Source organism: Pinus tabuliformis, chromosome 2_2 (genome assembly GCF_031772625.1).
Source record: "Pinus tabuliformis cultivar Carrire ecotype Pingquan chromosome 2_2, CPIR1, whole genome shotgun sequence".
NCBI lineage: Eukaryota > Viridiplantae > Streptophyta > Pinopsida > Pinales > Pinaceae > Pinus > Pinus tabuliformis.
In genome coordinates, this window is record NC_142300.1 from 476,747,097 (window position 1) to 476,764,933 (window position 17,837).

The following is a 17,837-nucleotide window of genomic DNA, read 5'->3' on the forward strand; positions in this document are numbered from 1 at the left end:
CACATGATGAAATACTACAAAATCAAGCAAATATGGCTATTCTTTATTTAAAGTTTTTTTTTTTTAATTCTTTAATTAAAGTTTTTTCAAGTTTTTCTTGATTTTTTTTTTTAAAGGAGGGCGCTGTATATTTAAATTGGAGCTTTTTTATTTTAGTTTTTTTAAAGAATTCAAGTCTTTTAATTCTTTAATTAAAAAAAGAGGGGCATATTTTTTTTTTTTTAAAGAAGGGAGATCTGGGCTGAGTTTTTGTTGTGGATCTGACATTTGGCAATTTTTTTTTAAGAGATTGGGGTTGTTTTTTTTTAATTATTGAGCTTGAAGTTTTTATTCATTCAAGATGAATAATCAAGTAGCAGAAGCTTACCTCAATGAAAACAACAAGCTGGATGGATTCGATTACTTTGGTTGGAAATTCATGCTGCCATCCCTGCTTGAGGGACACAATGCATGGATGATTGTGAACAATGATGAGGTGAAGCCAAACCTCATTGTAGGAGGAACAACAACAACAATCCAAGATTGGGACAAGCGGGAGACTAAGGCGAGAATGCTCCTAAAACTGTCAGTCAAAGATTGCATTATCCCCCATATCTGTGATTGCAAGACTGCACTAGAGATCTGGAAGACGCTCAAGGATCTCTATGAGGTCAAGGACAAGAATCGACTGTTGTTCTTGAAGAGCAAGATTCTCTCCATCAAGATGGAGGAGAATGAGATAGTTGTAGCATTCATTTTGCAAATCAAGGAGCTCAAGAACAAGTTGGGAGATATCGGTGAAGCTATGTTAGATACAAATCTGGTCACGATTACCATGAATGGTATGACTGATGAGTATCAGATGGTCATCACTGGCTTGAATGCAAGAGAAAAAGCCCCGGTGTTTGAAAAATTGATAGGGATCCTCATGCAAGAGGAGGAAAGAAGACTGACTCATAAACCCTAGAGTTCAGATCTGGCCTTAATGGTGAAGAAGAAGCCCTTTAGAGGAAATCCAAATGCAGCACAGAAGAGCAGTGCAACCCCACAGAGAAAGATGCCCTCATCTCAAGGTACGTCTTTTAATAGAAATGACTCTGCGACCAAATGTTTTTATTGTGGTAGAACCGACCATATAGCCAGATATTGTATGAAAAAGAAGTTTGATGAAGGTTGGAAGAGACATAAGCAACATGCATGTCATTTTGCTGATGAGGAACAAAGTCAGAACATCAGACTGTTCATATCTGACTTAGCACTTTCGGCTAAGGAGGATGAAACAGATACCTGGTTTTTCGACTCAGGTGCATCCATCCACATGACAGGGAACATACAGTAGTTTGAAGACTTCAAAGAGACCAACAGTGAAGCAAACATATATCTTGGTGATGATAGAGGGTACCAAATCAAAGTTTATGGTAATATTCCTGTTGTTTTTCCTGATGGAAATATTAGACATATCCATAATGTTATGTATGTACCCGAGATAAAAAAGAATCTGATCTCTATTTTTGCTATGATGTTCAGAACCTCAAGGTAGAGTTTTATAAATCATATTGTGTCATTAAAGACCTGTTGGATTCTATGAAGCCTATTGCATTAGGTATTCGTGTGGGAGGATTATACAAATTAAATGTCAAAAGCGCACCACATTAGGCATTGGCATCATCCGCATTGGCATCATCCGCCATGACTACAATGGACTTATGGCACCATAGGTTCGGCCATATTAACTTCAATGATTTGTTGCTTTTACATAAAAGAGGTATGGTCGAAGGTCTTCCTGTTTTAAAATCTGCTCATATTGATTGTGATGCATGTGCACTGTGAAAGTTTCAAAAAGATGAATTTCTTGTGAATCCTAATAGAAAGAAGAGAGATATACTCAAGCTAGTACACACAGATCTATGCGGGCCTATATAGACAAGATCGTTAGGCGGTGCATACTATTTTTTATTGTTTATTGATGACTGTACTAGATTTACTTGGGTGTATTTCCTCTGGAAGAAGAGAAACACTTTTGAATACTTCAAGGAGTTCAGAAGTATGGTTGAAAAACAGACAGGTAAATGCATCAGGATTCTCCGCTCAGATCAAGGGGGAGAGTACAAGAAAGCTTTTGTACTCAAATATTGCAAAAATAATGGGATACAACAATAGTTTACAGTACCCCACACTCCTCAACAAAATGGGGTTGCAGAGAGGAAGAACAGAACCCTTGTGGAGTGTGCTTGTAGTATGTTGAAAGGTAAGAATCTTTCTAACGACTTTTGGGCTAAAGTGATTAATACTGCAGTATATCTAAAGAATAGGAGTCCAACAAGAAGTTTATATTTTAAAACTCCTTTTGCAGCTTTATTTGGTTATAAACCCGCACTTAAGCATTTGAGAGTCTTTGGCAGCAAATCCTTTGCTCATATCCCAAAAGAAGATAGAAAGAAACTTGACTCAAAGGCCATCAAATGTATTTTTGTTGGTTATTGTACAGAATTTAAGAATTACAAACTGTTTAATCCCTCTACTCATAAAGTGTTTGCGAGCAGAGATGTAGTGTTTCATGAGTAGGTTAATGATGGAAGCCATGAGAGTGCTAAGGAAGAATGACACATGCCCTTGTTGGTGGAAGAAGGAAGTGATGAATCAGGTGACAACAATGAGCAGAAACAGATGCAGCAGCAGCAGGAAGGGAAAGAAGATGATGTAGTTGTCAAGCCAAGTCCAGAAAATGATGATCAGACAAGGTTTGAAGCTACCCCACCACTCAAGAGATCAGGTAGGAAAGCTCAGTTGCCAGCAAGATATAGGGAAAATGCTTTTATAACTAGTATGATGAATGTTGTTGAACCTTCTAGTTATAAGGAAGCAAATGAATGTAGTGAATGGAAAGCAACTATGGAACAGGAATATGAATCTATAATCAGAAACAACACTTGGGAGCTGGTTGAACTTCCTGAAGGGAAACAAACCATAGGTTGTAAATGGTTGTATAAACCCAAGATGAATGCAGATGGAACCATAGATAAATTAAAAGCTAGATTGGTAGCAAAGGGGTATTCACAAAAAGAAGGCATTGACTATGAAGAAACCTTTCCCCCATAGCTAAAATAAATACTATTAAAATATTGATTGCTTTAGCTACAAAAAAACATTGGATGATTCACCAACTAGATGTAAAATCTGCATTTTTAAATGGGGAATTAAAAGAGGAGGTTTATCTAGAGAAATCTGAGGGGTTTGTCCAGAAAGGGAAAGAACATTTAGTCTGTAGATTAAAGAAAGCTCTATATGGACTAAAAAAAGCACCCAGGTCCTAGTATGAAAAGATTGATTCATTTTTTCTGCAACTTGGTTACAACAGAAGTAAAAACAACCCTAATCTGTATACCATGAAAGATGAAAAGGGGCGCATAGTGTTGATTTCTTTGTATGTAGATGATTTAATTATTATAGGTGATGCTATTGCTCTAATCAAAGAAATCAAGCAACAAATGTCACAAGTGTTCGAAATGAAAGACCTTGGTGAATTAAGACACTGTTTGGGTCTTGAGATCTGGAGAGATTCAGGACAAACTTTTCTGTCCTAGGGTAAGTATGTCAGAGGTCTACTGGAAAGATTCAGGATGGATCAGTGTAAGGCTACAGTAGTACCACTACAACAGAACATTAAACTTCAGAGTGAAGATGGCTCTAAAGAGGTAGATACAACACTTTATAGACAACTGGTTGGGAGCTTAGTCTACCTGACCACTACTAGACCAGATTTGGCTTATGTAGTTAGTGTGCTAAGTTAATACATGTAAAAACCACTTGAGAGTCATTGGAATGCAGAAAAAGGTGTTTTAAGGTACCTACAAGGAACCATAGACTATGGTATTATTTATACTGATTCTTCTGATGTTAGATTGACAAGATTTACAGATTCCGACTAGGCTGGAAATGTAGACGACCACAGATCCATAACAGGCTATGCATTCAACATTGGATCCGGGGTGATTACATGGAGCAGTAAGAAACAGAACACAGTTTCCTTGTCTTCAGCAGAAGCAGAGTATCAAGCTATGTGTGCAGCAACATGTGAGGCAGTTTGGTTGCGGAGACTTCTCCAGGATGTCGGGGAAGAATAGAAAGATGCAACAACAATTAGATGCGACAACCAGAGTTCAATCAAACTTGCTAATAATCCGGTGTTTCATAAGAACACTAAACACATTGATACACAATTCCACTTTGTTAGGGAGAAAGTCCAATCAAAAGAAATCCATCTTGTATACTGTAAAATGTGTGATAATGTTGCAGACATTTTCACTAAGCCTCTTGGCAAAATTAAGTTTGAAATGTTTAGGGAGATGTTAGACATATTTGTGAACCCCTTCTCCACTAAGGGGGAGTGTTGAAGATAATGGAGAATCCTATAATAGTGTGAGTTGGTTCACGAGACCTTAGAATAGGAATTGGGTTTTATTTCTTAGGGTATGATTCTAACTTCCTTATAACTATGTATGCTATATAATGGTTGAAGTATATTGAGAATATAGAGCGTTATGCAGAGCCAGACTCTCCTTCGTAGAACTGACCAATGAATTTTATTTATTAATTCAAGAATCTCATTTTGACAAATACAATTTACCAAAACTTTTCATCTATATGAGAAGATATTGACTATAAAAATATTCATACTAAAATAATATCTAAATTTGTATTTCATTAATGCCTACTAAATATAAATTTATTAGTGTTCGTGATCACATTTTTCTATACAAATGAAATATATAACATTAAACTCTTGATGTAATACACCAATTAAGAACAATACTTAAATTTATATTTTATGAATATGCACTGAGTGTAAACTTATTATCCTTCCTTCGTTATTATAGTTCACTAGATAGGAATAGGATATTTAAATTAATTTACAACAAAAAACAAAATTTCAATTTATATTTCGTTATAAGCTTTTAATTAATAATTAAAGTTGTTTTTTTAATTATCTATCAATAACTAAGGAATACCTATTAAATAGATTAAATTGTATTTAAAAAATAAAATTATTTAATTTTTATATGATTTTTTAAAAATAATTATTAAATTTATTTAATCAAGTTCTATTAGTATAAGTGATTGATTGAGGATAGGCCTGGTCAGTAAGGCGATCCAAAATCAAATTTTATGGGGTAGTTGTGCTTTGTGCTAGAGAGAAGAGACATACTACAAAATCCAATCAGCTAAGAGTTGGTGTGGCCCAGGCCAAGTGCCGTCCCCGAGTGAGTTTGATGACTTAAATGCCCCTATATCATGACTCCTCAAACTAAAGATCAACCTAAAAAATCACAAACAACATAATAGACAATTTTTATTTTATTTTATTTATTTATTTATTATTATTATTATTATTTATTTATAATAATAAACATAAATTTTAAAAGCCATAAAATATAATAGAGTGGAGCGATACACATGTATTATTTTTACCTACATTCACATATATTTAGAATCATAACCATCGAAATGAACACTTTTAATACACATTCACATAGATCTAGAATAATAACCATGGCAAATAACACTTTTGATTTTGGAATCTAAAAAAATTAGTATATTTTAATGGTTATTAGGGTTAAGTGATTAACTTTTATAATTTTTAAACTATAGTGAAATAATAAAACATTTATAATAATAAAAATTTGAAAAGTATTTCGTAAATTATAAATATTTTGTAATTTATAAAATATGTTGGTTATTTTTATAAAATATGTTTGTTAAATGTATATATATATTTCTGGAAGAAGTTTTTCATATATATTTTTAGAAGAAGTTTGTTATATATATATATTTAGAAGAAGTTTGTTATATATATATATTTAGAAAGAGTTTGTCTCATATATATTTAGAAGAAGTTTGTCATATATATTTGTAGAATAAATTTGTCAAATTATATATAAATAATGGTGAAAGTAGTTGTTTATTATCACTATTTATTCTAGACCTCATGGATTATTATTATTATTATATTAAAAAAATTGACTAATTTTTCTAGACAAGTTTTCCACATTTATGTCTAATATAAATTCATTATCACCCATTATGGCACTTCATCTCCATACACCACACTAAACACTTTGACATAGCTCACCAACTAAAGACCACACTAAGCGCCAAACCCATAAGCTAAATATAATATTTGAATTTATATTTAATGTATGTATACTAAGTATAAACTTTTTAACATTTATTAATGCACCTAAATTATAGAGACATCAAATGAGATATATAATACTAAGCACTTTAAATAACACACTAATTAAATATATTACTTAAATTTATTATATGTCTCAAAAGTACATAATAAAAAACATGTATTTCTTTTTGGGTATCATTTGTGGCCAATTTTGAAGAGAAAACTCTAGGCCTTTGGAAAAAACCTTACCTACCTTGTCGCCAACTTCCTTGCTGCTTACATTGTCTCTATAATTCCTGCCGCCACGATGGTGTTGTAGGTCGAAGTAGAGCCCCCTCTTATAGAAAATTTACTGTAAGGGACCATTGCCCTAATCAATCAGATAATCCTTACCCCGATGAGGTTGCAAAAAATTTAGGCTCAAATCAATAGTGAGGATCATGAGGGAAAGGTTAAACTAGCTTGAGATCTCTAGGAAGCTACCTTCCACAAGCAACCATAGATCCAAATTTTAGGGTGCATTCCAATAGAATTGGGGATTACATTCAACACATGAGAGATCATGCGTTAATTAGAAAATTATTAGCAATTTGGCCCTGAGAAAAATCTCTCACCTACTAGATTCAACACAAGTGGAAGCCAAAGGGATAGATCAAACTGGAGTTGAGGGGAAAGGATTTTTCAACTTTATCTTTTCTAATGTCGAAGATTTCATAAGGGTTTTAAAAGTGGCCCATACTTATTCAACTCTATAGGATTATATCTTAGGTTTTGGACGAAGGGATTTGTTTTGAACAAAGATGATCCTATGCCAACCCTAGTTTGGGTTTGCATGTACTCATTGCATAGAGAATTCTAGGATGGAGAATTATTAGCAGGAATTGGAAATGTTGTGGGTCATTTTTTCAAAGTCTCAGAAACCACTAAATAAGCAAGATACATATATTATGCTAGTATATGCATATATATGAATATCTCAAAGCCCCTTCCCAAGCCAATTGATATCTACTATCAAGACAAACTCTGGAAGCAAACCTTGGACAAAGAACACATTCCCTTCCTTTGTTGTAGATGTCATGAATACATGAATCTCTAAATAATTTTCCCCATGTTAGTTCTTGAGACCACTCTAGATCAAGGTCAAGATGTATATCAAGATGGCTTCTCCAGACTGCTTAATTGCCGTCATGGACCCATGACTCCACTCTTGCAAACACACTTTGGAAGAATCCTTGTTACTAGCAACATGTTTGAACAACTTGTAAATATTGAATCCCCAACCCCTCCTCTAAACTTGTCCCCCTTTTATATAGACATGCCTGATACTAGAAACCCCAAAGAATTCTCTGAGGTTCCTCTTATTACCTCCTCACAAGTCCTGAATCTAGATCCTCAAGAACCCTCAAAGAAATATTCTAAGATTCCACACAATAATGAGGACATCGAAGAAATGGATTTAGATGCTCTTTACCTCCTAAGGATTGCTAAGGCATGGAAATATAAAGACCCAAACTCACTGTTGGAGCATCAAGTCAAAATACTAAACACATTCATTCTCAAATCAAGGAAACAATCCCAATATGTGTCAATAGGACAAACTAATTCCAATCCTTTAAAGGTTATGTCCAACCTATGAAGGAGGCTATAAAGCAACACAAGGATGAGAAGAAAAAAGGGCGTAAGAGAAATCAACAAATTCTAGAAGAACTGGGCGATATTCATGTCATCTCAAGTAGTATAAAGTTGATCTCGAAGGTTTATCTCTCCAACAACTCATCTCCCCAATGAAGAAAATCCACTGGAATATTAGAGGCCTCAATTGCAAGGGAAAGCAAAGGCTTCTCAAAGAGAATTGACTCACAAAACATCCAACCTGCTTGATGGTTCAGGAAACTAAAACTTCCCATGAAGTTGTTTAACGCCCGAGTTCAATTCAGAGGTCTCGTTATCATCTGGAAATATCAAGCGGTATCCATACTTAACATGTTTTCTTCTTTCAAATTTCTCTCTATATAGTTTCAGCTCATAGGATCGTTAGCAAGTTATTCTCTTTCAAATGTCTGTGGCCCTTCACTACCTAGAGACAAGTCATATTTTCTTAACTCCATTAAGTAGCTTATTCTTCTCAATTACCTCACATATTTAATCCTGGGGGGATTTCGATTTGATAAAATATGTAGAAGAAAAAAGGGTGGTGTTATAAAGTTAGAAGTGTAATCCAACCTCTTCTAAGATGTCACAACTTCTTCTCATTTGGTCGACCTCAACACCATAAATGCCAATTATACTTGGAACGACTGCAAATTTGTCTCCAAACAAATAGATTCAAAGTTGGATAGGTATCACATCTACGAAAATATCATTTCTAGGGACATTTTCATGGTGGCTTCTATCCTCCCTAGCCATGGTTCAAATCAATGGCCAATCAAATTAGACATCAAAATCAAGTCTCACCCGAGAAATAAGCCTTTTCACTTAGGGAATTTCTAGCTCCAACATCTCGAATTCCAATCGATCAATAAGGATTGGTGGGTTGAACTAGCCAACTTGGAGGATCAACCATGTTTCTCTAAATATGAGCTCGAAACTTAGAATAAGGAAATATTTGGGAACATCACTCAAGACAAATAGAATCTGGAAGCCCAAATGGAGTGCATCTAACAGGAATCCATTCGACAAGGAGGATCATAGGACCTCATAAAGGAGAACGTGCGTATTCTCACTCAGCTTGAAAAAATAAGGAACAATAATAAATACTTTGGCAACCAAAATCTAGAATTAGCTAGTTGAAGGAAGGAGAGTGAAATACTACTTTCTTCCACAAGTCAATGCTTCAACATCGAAACCACAATCATATTTTTTCCTTAAAGGACTATATAAGTGTCAAGGTTTAGGATCATTGGAACATGGCTAATCAGTTGGTTCAATATTATAAAGAGATACTATCAAACCCCAAATCAGAACACTTAGAGGCTATACAAAAAACAATTTAGCACATTTCACTTATGGCTACCAAAGTTAAGAGCTAGGCTCTATTAAGAGATATCTCTATCGAAGAAGTGGAAGAGGCAGTAAAATATTTTCCCTAGAGTAAGGCCCCTGGACTAGATGGCTTCACTATTGACTTTTTTCAGGCATGATAATCAATAATCAAACATGATATTTGGCGAGCAGTGGAGGAGCCAAGGAGATCGAAGACCATCATGGATGCTCTTGATGCTACCTTCTTTACTTTAGTTCCAAAAATGGACAAATTCAAGGACCCTAGCGACTTCTATCTCATTTCTTTGTGAAATGTAATCTACAAAGTGATCACCAAAATAATATCCAATTGCCTTAAACCCATCTCGCCTCAACTCGTTTCAGCAGAATAAACTAGTTATGTGGAGGGGCGTCAAATTTTGGATAGTATAATGATTGCACATGAAACCATTCACTCCACTTTTAAAACTTGATCTCTATAAGGTGTTTTATAAAATTAATTGGAGCTATCTCTTCAACATTCTCTACACTTTTGGCTTCAAATTGACTGAATATGTAACACCCTGCTCCCACATCTACCCATGTAACTAGCCAACTGGGGTAAACATGAGATGCGAGGCCATTATGATTGGATTCAACCTCCTATGTAACCTTAAGGAAGTGGAATCAACATAAACATCACACACAGTCATCCAACATTAGCTTCAGAATCCTTAGGAGACATGTCAGCCACTCAGACAACCTATCCCTCGGTCCCACTAATGTTCTGGATATATTAGGCCTTAGTCGCTCCCATGCTATAGGAAAGATAGTGTCCATAAACCCAAAGTCACTCTCACAGGCTTGCCTGCTAATGACCAGAGACTAAAATTACCAGTTCTATGCCAGCAATCTCGGGCTTTAAGCCACTTTTTCACGCCAAGAGCCCAGGTCACTGCTCACAATGGAGTGATAGCTAAAAATCAGTAAAAGTACAAGAAAACAATGTGCTATACAACCAACTCACAAAATAGAAGAAAATATAGAGTAATGACTTCAAAATAAACCTCTTAGAGGGGGCAACTTCCTTTACATTACACAAATGAACAATTGTTGGATGATACAAATGACAAGACTTGCTTTCTATATATATAATTCTAAGGGGTCACAATATAGTTAAAGTCGACATAACATTAATAATGTAAGGGCAAAACAATAACAATAGTGGGCTTCTATGGGGCACAATAATAACAATATGGAGACAACATGGGCACAACAATAACAATAAGAGGTTACAATGACAATAATAATAAGGGAATACACTAGTATTATAGGGGCCTAACATGCCCCTCTCCTTCAGAAAAGTGTTTTCCTCAACGCTTAAGTAGTTCTAGATGATTCTGCATAAAATTCTCATCATCCCATGTGGAATCTTCAACGGGTAAGTTCTTCCACTTGTTGAGATACTCTAAAATTAATCGATTTCATAGCTGTCGAGTTCTTCTTTTTGTGACTGCTTCAGGTTCCAATATGATTTTTCCTTCCTCGTCAAGTTCTGGCAATATTGTTTGAACTGGGAGCTTGTCACCTATAACCTTCATTAAGCATGAAACATGGAAAATTGGGTGCACTCGGGAAGCTGCAGGAAGCTCCAATTTGTATGCCATAGTACCAATATTTCGCAACACCTTGTACGGAACATAATACTTTAGTGATAATTTATTATCTTTCTTAGCTTGCTTGAGGGACATTTGTTTGTATGGTTGTAGCTGTAGAAATACCCAACCATCTACATTAAAACTTCTTTCACTGCGATGTTGATTTGCGTGTTGTTTCATTCTATTTTGTGCCAAAATGAGGTTATCCTTTAAGAGTTGGAGAACTTGTTGTTGATGCTCAATGTGATCTTCCACTGCTTGAACCTTAGATTTTTCTCATAAATATGATGTGATGGATGGTCGATGATATCCATAAAGTGCCATAAATGGGGTCATTTTTGCTGTAGTATGGAAGGAATTGTTATACCACCATTCAGCTAGAGGCAACCATTTGACCCATTGTGTTTGTTTATTAGATATAAAGCAACGAAGATATCATTCCAAACATTTGCTCACTATCTCAATTTTCCCATTAGATTGAGGACGATATGATGAGCTATGAGCTAACTGAGTACCCAAACAAGAAAATAATTATGTCCAAAAATTTCCAGTGAAAATGGGATCTCTGTCGCTTACAATAATCTTTGGGTTTCCATGTAGCTTTTGAATTGTTTCCATAAGTGCAATAGCAACTGTACTGGCTTTAAAGGGATGAGATAATGCACACAAGTATGCATACTTGGTAAGTATATCAACTATCACCATGATGAAACTCTTTCCTTCGGACTTGATTAAACCTGTGATAAAATCCATTGAAATTTCCTCCTAACTTTGACTTGGAATGGATAAAGGTTGTAATATATCTGGGGTCCTAATTGTTTCAACTTTATTTTGTTGGAAAACCAAAGATTCTGCCACAAAATTCTGAATATCAAATTTAAGGCCATCCCAAAAAAATTCCTTCTTAAACCTATCGTAAGTTTTTAAAAATTCTGAGTGCTTTCCTAAGGGAGAGGTGTGTAATTGCATAGGAATATTTTGTTTGAGTTGTGAATTCTTACAGAGGTATAAGCGATCTTTGTACCATAACAAATCCTTTTTCCAACTAAATTTATCAGATGTATTGGGGTCTTGTTGGAACTTTTGAATGGGTTCCCACACTTCTTCGTCATTCTTCCATTCATCCTTTGCTTTGTTTATCCAATCTGGTTGGATTCTAGAAATGGCACAAAGGAATGCTTCCACATCCTCATCCTTTCTTGAGAGTGCATCTGCAACAACATTTTGCTTCCCTTTTTTGTAGATGATTTCAAAGTCATAACCCAACATCTTTGTGACCCATTTTTCCTTCTCTTTTGAAGGTAATATTTGTTCTAAAAAAGTATTTAAGACTATTATGATCTAGTTTTACCTTGAAGTGTCTTCCCATTAGGTAAGGTCGCCATTTCTTAAGTGCATGTAGTATTTCCAACATTTTCTTCTCATAAATAGCATTGTGTAAATACTTTCCTTTGATTGGACGACTTTCGAAAGCAATGACTCTTTCTTCTTGCATTAAAACAACATCAATTCCATTTCCTGAGGCATCACATTCCACAATAAAGGATTTTGTGAAGTCTGGCGTAGCTAAGACTGGTGCTTGGCACATTGCCTCTTTAAGATGTTCAAAGGCTTTCGTTACTTCGGGAGTCCAAGAAAATGCATCTTTCTTTAGTAAAGTTGTTAGAGGTGCTGCCATTATCTCATAATTCTTAACAAACTTGTGATAATACCTTGTCAACCCAAGAAATCCTCACATATGCTTTATGGATGTGGGGATTCTCCATTTCTTAATGACTTTAATTTTGTTAGGGTCTACCTTAACACCTTCATGAGATACAATATGACCCAAATATTCCACCTCTTGTACTCCAAAGAAACAATTGGAGGTTTTTTCATATAATTGTTTCTCCTCCAATAGTTTGAGCAGTCAATCAACATGTTGAACATGATCCTTCCAAGACTTGCTATAGATTAATATATAATAAACAAATACTAACACAAATTTTCCAAGTAAGGGTTTGAAAATGGAATTCATCAAACCTTGAAATGTAGAAGGTGCATTGGTAAGGCCAAAAGGCATGACAAAAAATTCATAATAACCCTCATGAGTTCTAAATGCTATTTTCAGAAAATCTTTAGCCTTCATTTTGATTTGATGATATCCTGAATGAAGGTCCAACTTGGTGAAGTAAATTGTTCCATGCAATTCATCCAATAAAACATCAATGACAAGAATGGGAAATTATCTTTAATAGTGAGATTGTTGAGTCCCTATAATCCGGACACATGCGCCATGATCCATCCTTTTTGTGCACCAATACTACTGGAGTAGAGAAAGAAATTTGTCTAGGTTGAATTATACGTGTTATCACCCCAAGAAACTATCCTAGGTTGTATATCAGAGATGCTTGGGAACATTACAAACTCAACATAAAATGTTGAAAATGGTGGATGAATGAAAGAAATGCTACATATTCAAGCCATATAACCACTTCTACTATGCTTGACCCCAGACATGGCTGAACACCCCCAGACTACAAGGCTTTAGACCACCAATTACTCACAGGTTTAGGGAAAATGTGAAGATGGAGAAGACTGATCACACTAGCAGATGCACAGGACTGTGAGATGGCCAGCTACAACCAGTTAAAAGGTTTGTAAATCTATTCTCTAATGCACAGATAGGACGACAGCTCTCTGGCATTAAAACAACAGAAACCTGCATACATATTTGATAGTACTAGCTAGATTATAGCAAAGAGGTGGGATGATAGCCCCTCTACTGCTAAGCACCAAGAGCAAATGAAAATGCATATAGGCAAAGCCTGGAACAAAGAAGAAGAAGTGGAAAGTGAGCAATCAACAACAAAAGAAGCTTGTATTAGCTGGAAATGAAGACCAAAAGCTGCAGGTGTCACAATAGTTGCAGTCTCCAGAAGTTGAAGTTTACACCAAAATAACATTCATCAACCTGATTACATCTTGCTTTTTGGAATATATAGAGTTTGTTCACAAAAAATCTCTGCTAACCTATGCGTGGAGGGGTCATAACTGACCACCAACCGCATTTACAATTAGATATGGGTTTCTGCTGCAAGCTGAGTGTTTAAATGAACAAAATCGGCCTTTTTGGTACTTTGATGTCCTTCCTGAACAGGTGAAGTATTATTTGAATGAATTTCAATAACTGCTGCAGTCATTGAACTGTTCGAGGATCATCCTTCTCGTCCTTGGCCGTGTTGCTCTTTGAATGAAGTTGCTGAGGATTCAATGCACTGAGTACCGGATCATCTCTTCCTTCTTCGCGCACACAAAACAGGCCGAAAACACTGAAAAATACATTGAAAATGGACGATGAACTGGGCATGAATGCTGACCGTTGGATAGCTCAGATGGACGACCTAGATCTCTTGGCAGGCAACGATGGGAAGACACAGAGGTGCGGTTGATTATAGGCCGTTAGATTTGGCAAATCGGACGACGGAGATTGGATTACGGAAGCCCTCGGGAGCAAACAAGAATGGAGGATCGAGGGCCGTTGGATCACAGCGGGCATGATCCAACGGCTAACGGGAGCGAAGGTGCGCACAGGTTAACGAGCAGGGAGCCGTACATGAAGGGAGGTAAATGATTTCCCTGCATCGCTCACAGGGGTTGGATGGTTTTCGTATAAGCTAGTGTGATCCTGTAATAAGGTGTCGCGTGGTAGATGGGATGGAGGGGAAACAACTTTCCCCACGGGTTATCATTCTTGCAGGTTCGCGGGGTGGGGGCTGCGTACGTCGCCAGATCATGAGGTGGAGGATTGGACGACCTAGGATTAACGCACATGTTTGAGTGATGTGACAGGTGAGGGCCCCAGCGGGTTATATGATTTGGCAAAGGCACGTGGTTATATGTGTTAAAGCCTTAGCGCCTGGGGCTAAACAAAAATGAGTTTATTTGGGGTTTAAACAGGTTATCGGGTTTTATAGGTTTTAAACAAAAAGAAGCCCGGGAGCCCGAAAAAGGGTTTAGGCGGGGTTTACAAAGGACTATAGAGAAACATGGAAATAATGGGTTAGGGGAGAAATAGGAGAATGGAAGAGGAGGTGGAAACAGAGGTGGCGGGAGTTATAAGGGAATAATGCAAATGAAGGGGAAGGATAAAATAAACAGCTGCAAACCCTCTGCAACCCAAACCAGCACTGTCTGACCTGATTTAATCCATCAAATGTTGCAAACTGTAGCAGAGCTAACACTGGCTCCTTCTAGGGATGAGATCCTCCCTGTGAGGTCTCAAGAACCTGCAGACCATTGCCTTTCAGCTGAAAACAAATTATCCAAAATTCCTAGTGTTCCATTGGGCATGGAGTCTACTGCGTCTATTCTAAAACTGATAAAAACACAATATTTACAACCTTTAAGGCCAAAGACCTTAAACAACATAAACTTTCAAAAACTGCCCATTGATTGGGCCATAAAAAACTGTCTCTCCTCCCATACTTTTCAGTATGAAGGTGTTGTTCCCTTGAACCTGTGAAATGATGAAAGACCCTGTCCAAAAAGCATCAAATTTCCCATGGTTGCCTTTATTTTCCTTTAGTGCATCCCACTTCAGAACCAAGTCACCAACTTGAAAATTATCTATTTTTGCCTTCTTGTCAAAGGCTTCCTTAATCTTTTTCTAATGTGCTGCAGCCTTTTCAACCAGTTGTTCTCTAATATGATGTAACTCTGCCAAATCAGTGATCCTCTTTGCCATATCTTCTTCCTCATCCTGCTCTTCTTGAAGGAATTTTGCCACAGGGAGAGTTAGCTGAATTGGAAATACAGCATCAGTGCCATATACCAGCTTGAAAGGAGAATTCCTTGTGGATTTTTTAATAGTGACTCTGTCAGCCCACAGTGCATACTTGAGCTTTGAATCCCAATTCTTTTTATTGTCCTCTAACAATTTTTTAATTATCCTGATCAGACTTTTATTAGAGGATTCTGCTAGACCATTTCCTTGAGGATAATATGAGGTGGAATGAACAAGTTTAATGCCCATTGAATCACACATTTCCACCAGCTCTTTTGCCTGAAATATGATGCATTATCTGTTATTAATTTATGTGGACAACCAAATCTGCTGAAAATATTTTTTGTCAAAAACTTCATGACCACATTGTGATTAGCCTTCCTTGTAGGGATTTCTTCAATCCACTTAGTAAAATAGTCAGTGGCTACTAATATCCATATATGCTGGCCACTCGAATGTGGATTGATTTCTCCAATGAAATCCAAACCCCACTGCTGAAAAGGTCCTTTTGCCTGAATTGGTTTTAGGGGCAGGGACTTCAATTGCTGTTTTCCTTCAAATCTTTGACACCTGTCACAAGATTTAACAAAAGAAAACACATCAGAAAATAAAGTGGGCCAATAGTACCCAACTCAGAGAATTTTATGGGCTGTAGTTTTCCAATAATGGTGCCCTCCACACATGCTGTTATGAAACTGCTGCATCACTTCTATTGACTGTTTTTTGTCCAAACACCTAAAAAATATTCTAGATGGATCCCTCCAGTAGATCAGATTTTGATTAATGCAATATTTTGCTGCTCTAAGTTTTAAAGTTCTGGCTTGACTTGTGCTTAATCCTGAAGGGATTTCTAGCTTCAGCAAGAAATTAATTATTGCAACATACCAGTTACAAGAAGCTAGATTCTCGGCCACTGACTGCTTTCTCTCCGGTTCAACTGCTTCCTCTTCTTGTGCCTGAGTATTTTCTGCAATTGTGCACTAGAAATCAATATCTAAAGACTTGCAATTTTCCTCAGCCAATAACTTGGGAAGCCCTTGACCTCTGACCAGTTTAGTGGGATTCAGCTCTATGTTAAACTCTATCATCTTTGCAATCCATTTTCCCTTCTTCCATCAGCATCAGGTTGTGTTAAGATATCTTTTATTGCAGCAGAGGGTACATATGCAATTATCTTTGAATGCAAGATATAAAATCTGAAAGCTTTCAAGGATTTAATAAGAGCATATGCCTGTTTTTCAATAATATCATACCTTAGTTCAGCATCCCTCAAATTCTTGCTGAAAAATGCTACTGGATGTTCTGAACCTTCCTCATCTGCCTGCAATAAAACTGCTGCAATAGTATCTTCAGAGGCAAATGAAAATATATGAAACTCCTTGCTGTAATTAGGACTTATTAAAGTGGGAGCCTCCATAATAGCTTTTTTGATGGAATCAAATGATTTTCTTGTTGCATCAGTCCATCTTACCTCTGACCCTTTTCTTAACATGGAGGTAATATGCTTCACTAGTTCTGCAAAATTTGGAATAAACCTCCTGACAAAATTAATTTTGCCCAGAAAGGATTGGATGTCCTTCTTTGATCTAGGAACATACAAGGTCTGTATTGCTTTTATTCTTTCTGGATCAATCTGAACACCTGCAACAGACACCACATGTCCCAACAACTTGCCTTCTTCTAAAGCAAATTGTGATTTTTTTGGATTGACTGAAATTCCAAACCTCCTGCACTTCAGAAATACTTTCTTCAAATGCTGCAAATGATTTTGATGGCTGCTGGATTAAACTGTTATATCATCAAGGTAGCTAAGGACAAATTTATCCTTCTCTCCCACAAATGCTATATCCATAGCTCTTTGAAAGGTGGCTCTAGCATTCGTCAACTCAAAAGGCATTTTGGCATACATAAAAGCACCCCAAGGAGTGGTGAATGCAGTCTTTTCTTGATCATCTGGGTGCACAACAATCTGATTAAAGCCTAAAAAACCATCCAAGAAAGCCATAAGGCAGTGAGATCTATCCCAAACACTGCTAGTAGATCAAAAGAATCCTTAGAAGAGGATGTAGACAATGATGGATTCCATACATTAAAGGAAGGTCCAGGGAGATCTATGCCATATAGTTTTGCAGATGAAAGAACAAAAAGTACAAGTACAAAGAAAATAGAAAGAAAATGTAAAAAGGTAGGAAGAAAAACAAACAAGGAAATAAAGAGGGAAAAAACCAAAAAAGACAAAGAGTTGGGAGTCCAACACACTATCCCTCGTTAGCTAGTAGGAGCAAGGAACAAAGGATGG

General features: G+C 36.5%; 1 protein-coding gene across 1 annotated transcript; it reads left to right on the plus strand.

Moving 5' to 3' along the window:
- Positions 1–340: 340 nt before the first annotated feature.
- On the plus strand, positions 341–946 carry LOC149193405 (uncharacterized). Its single transcript, XM_089407303.1, has one exon. It carries the CDS (start codon positions 341–343, stop codon positions 944–946), a length of 606 nt encoding a protein of 201 aa, XP_089263429.1.
- Positions 947–17,837: the final 16,891 nt, after the last annotated feature.

Bases quoted from the DNA above. Each gene is read 5' to 3' on its own strand.
- LOC149193405 (XM_089407303.1), top strand. From the start codon at position 341: ATGAATAATCAAGTAGCAGAAGCTTACCTCAATGAAAACAACAAGCTG.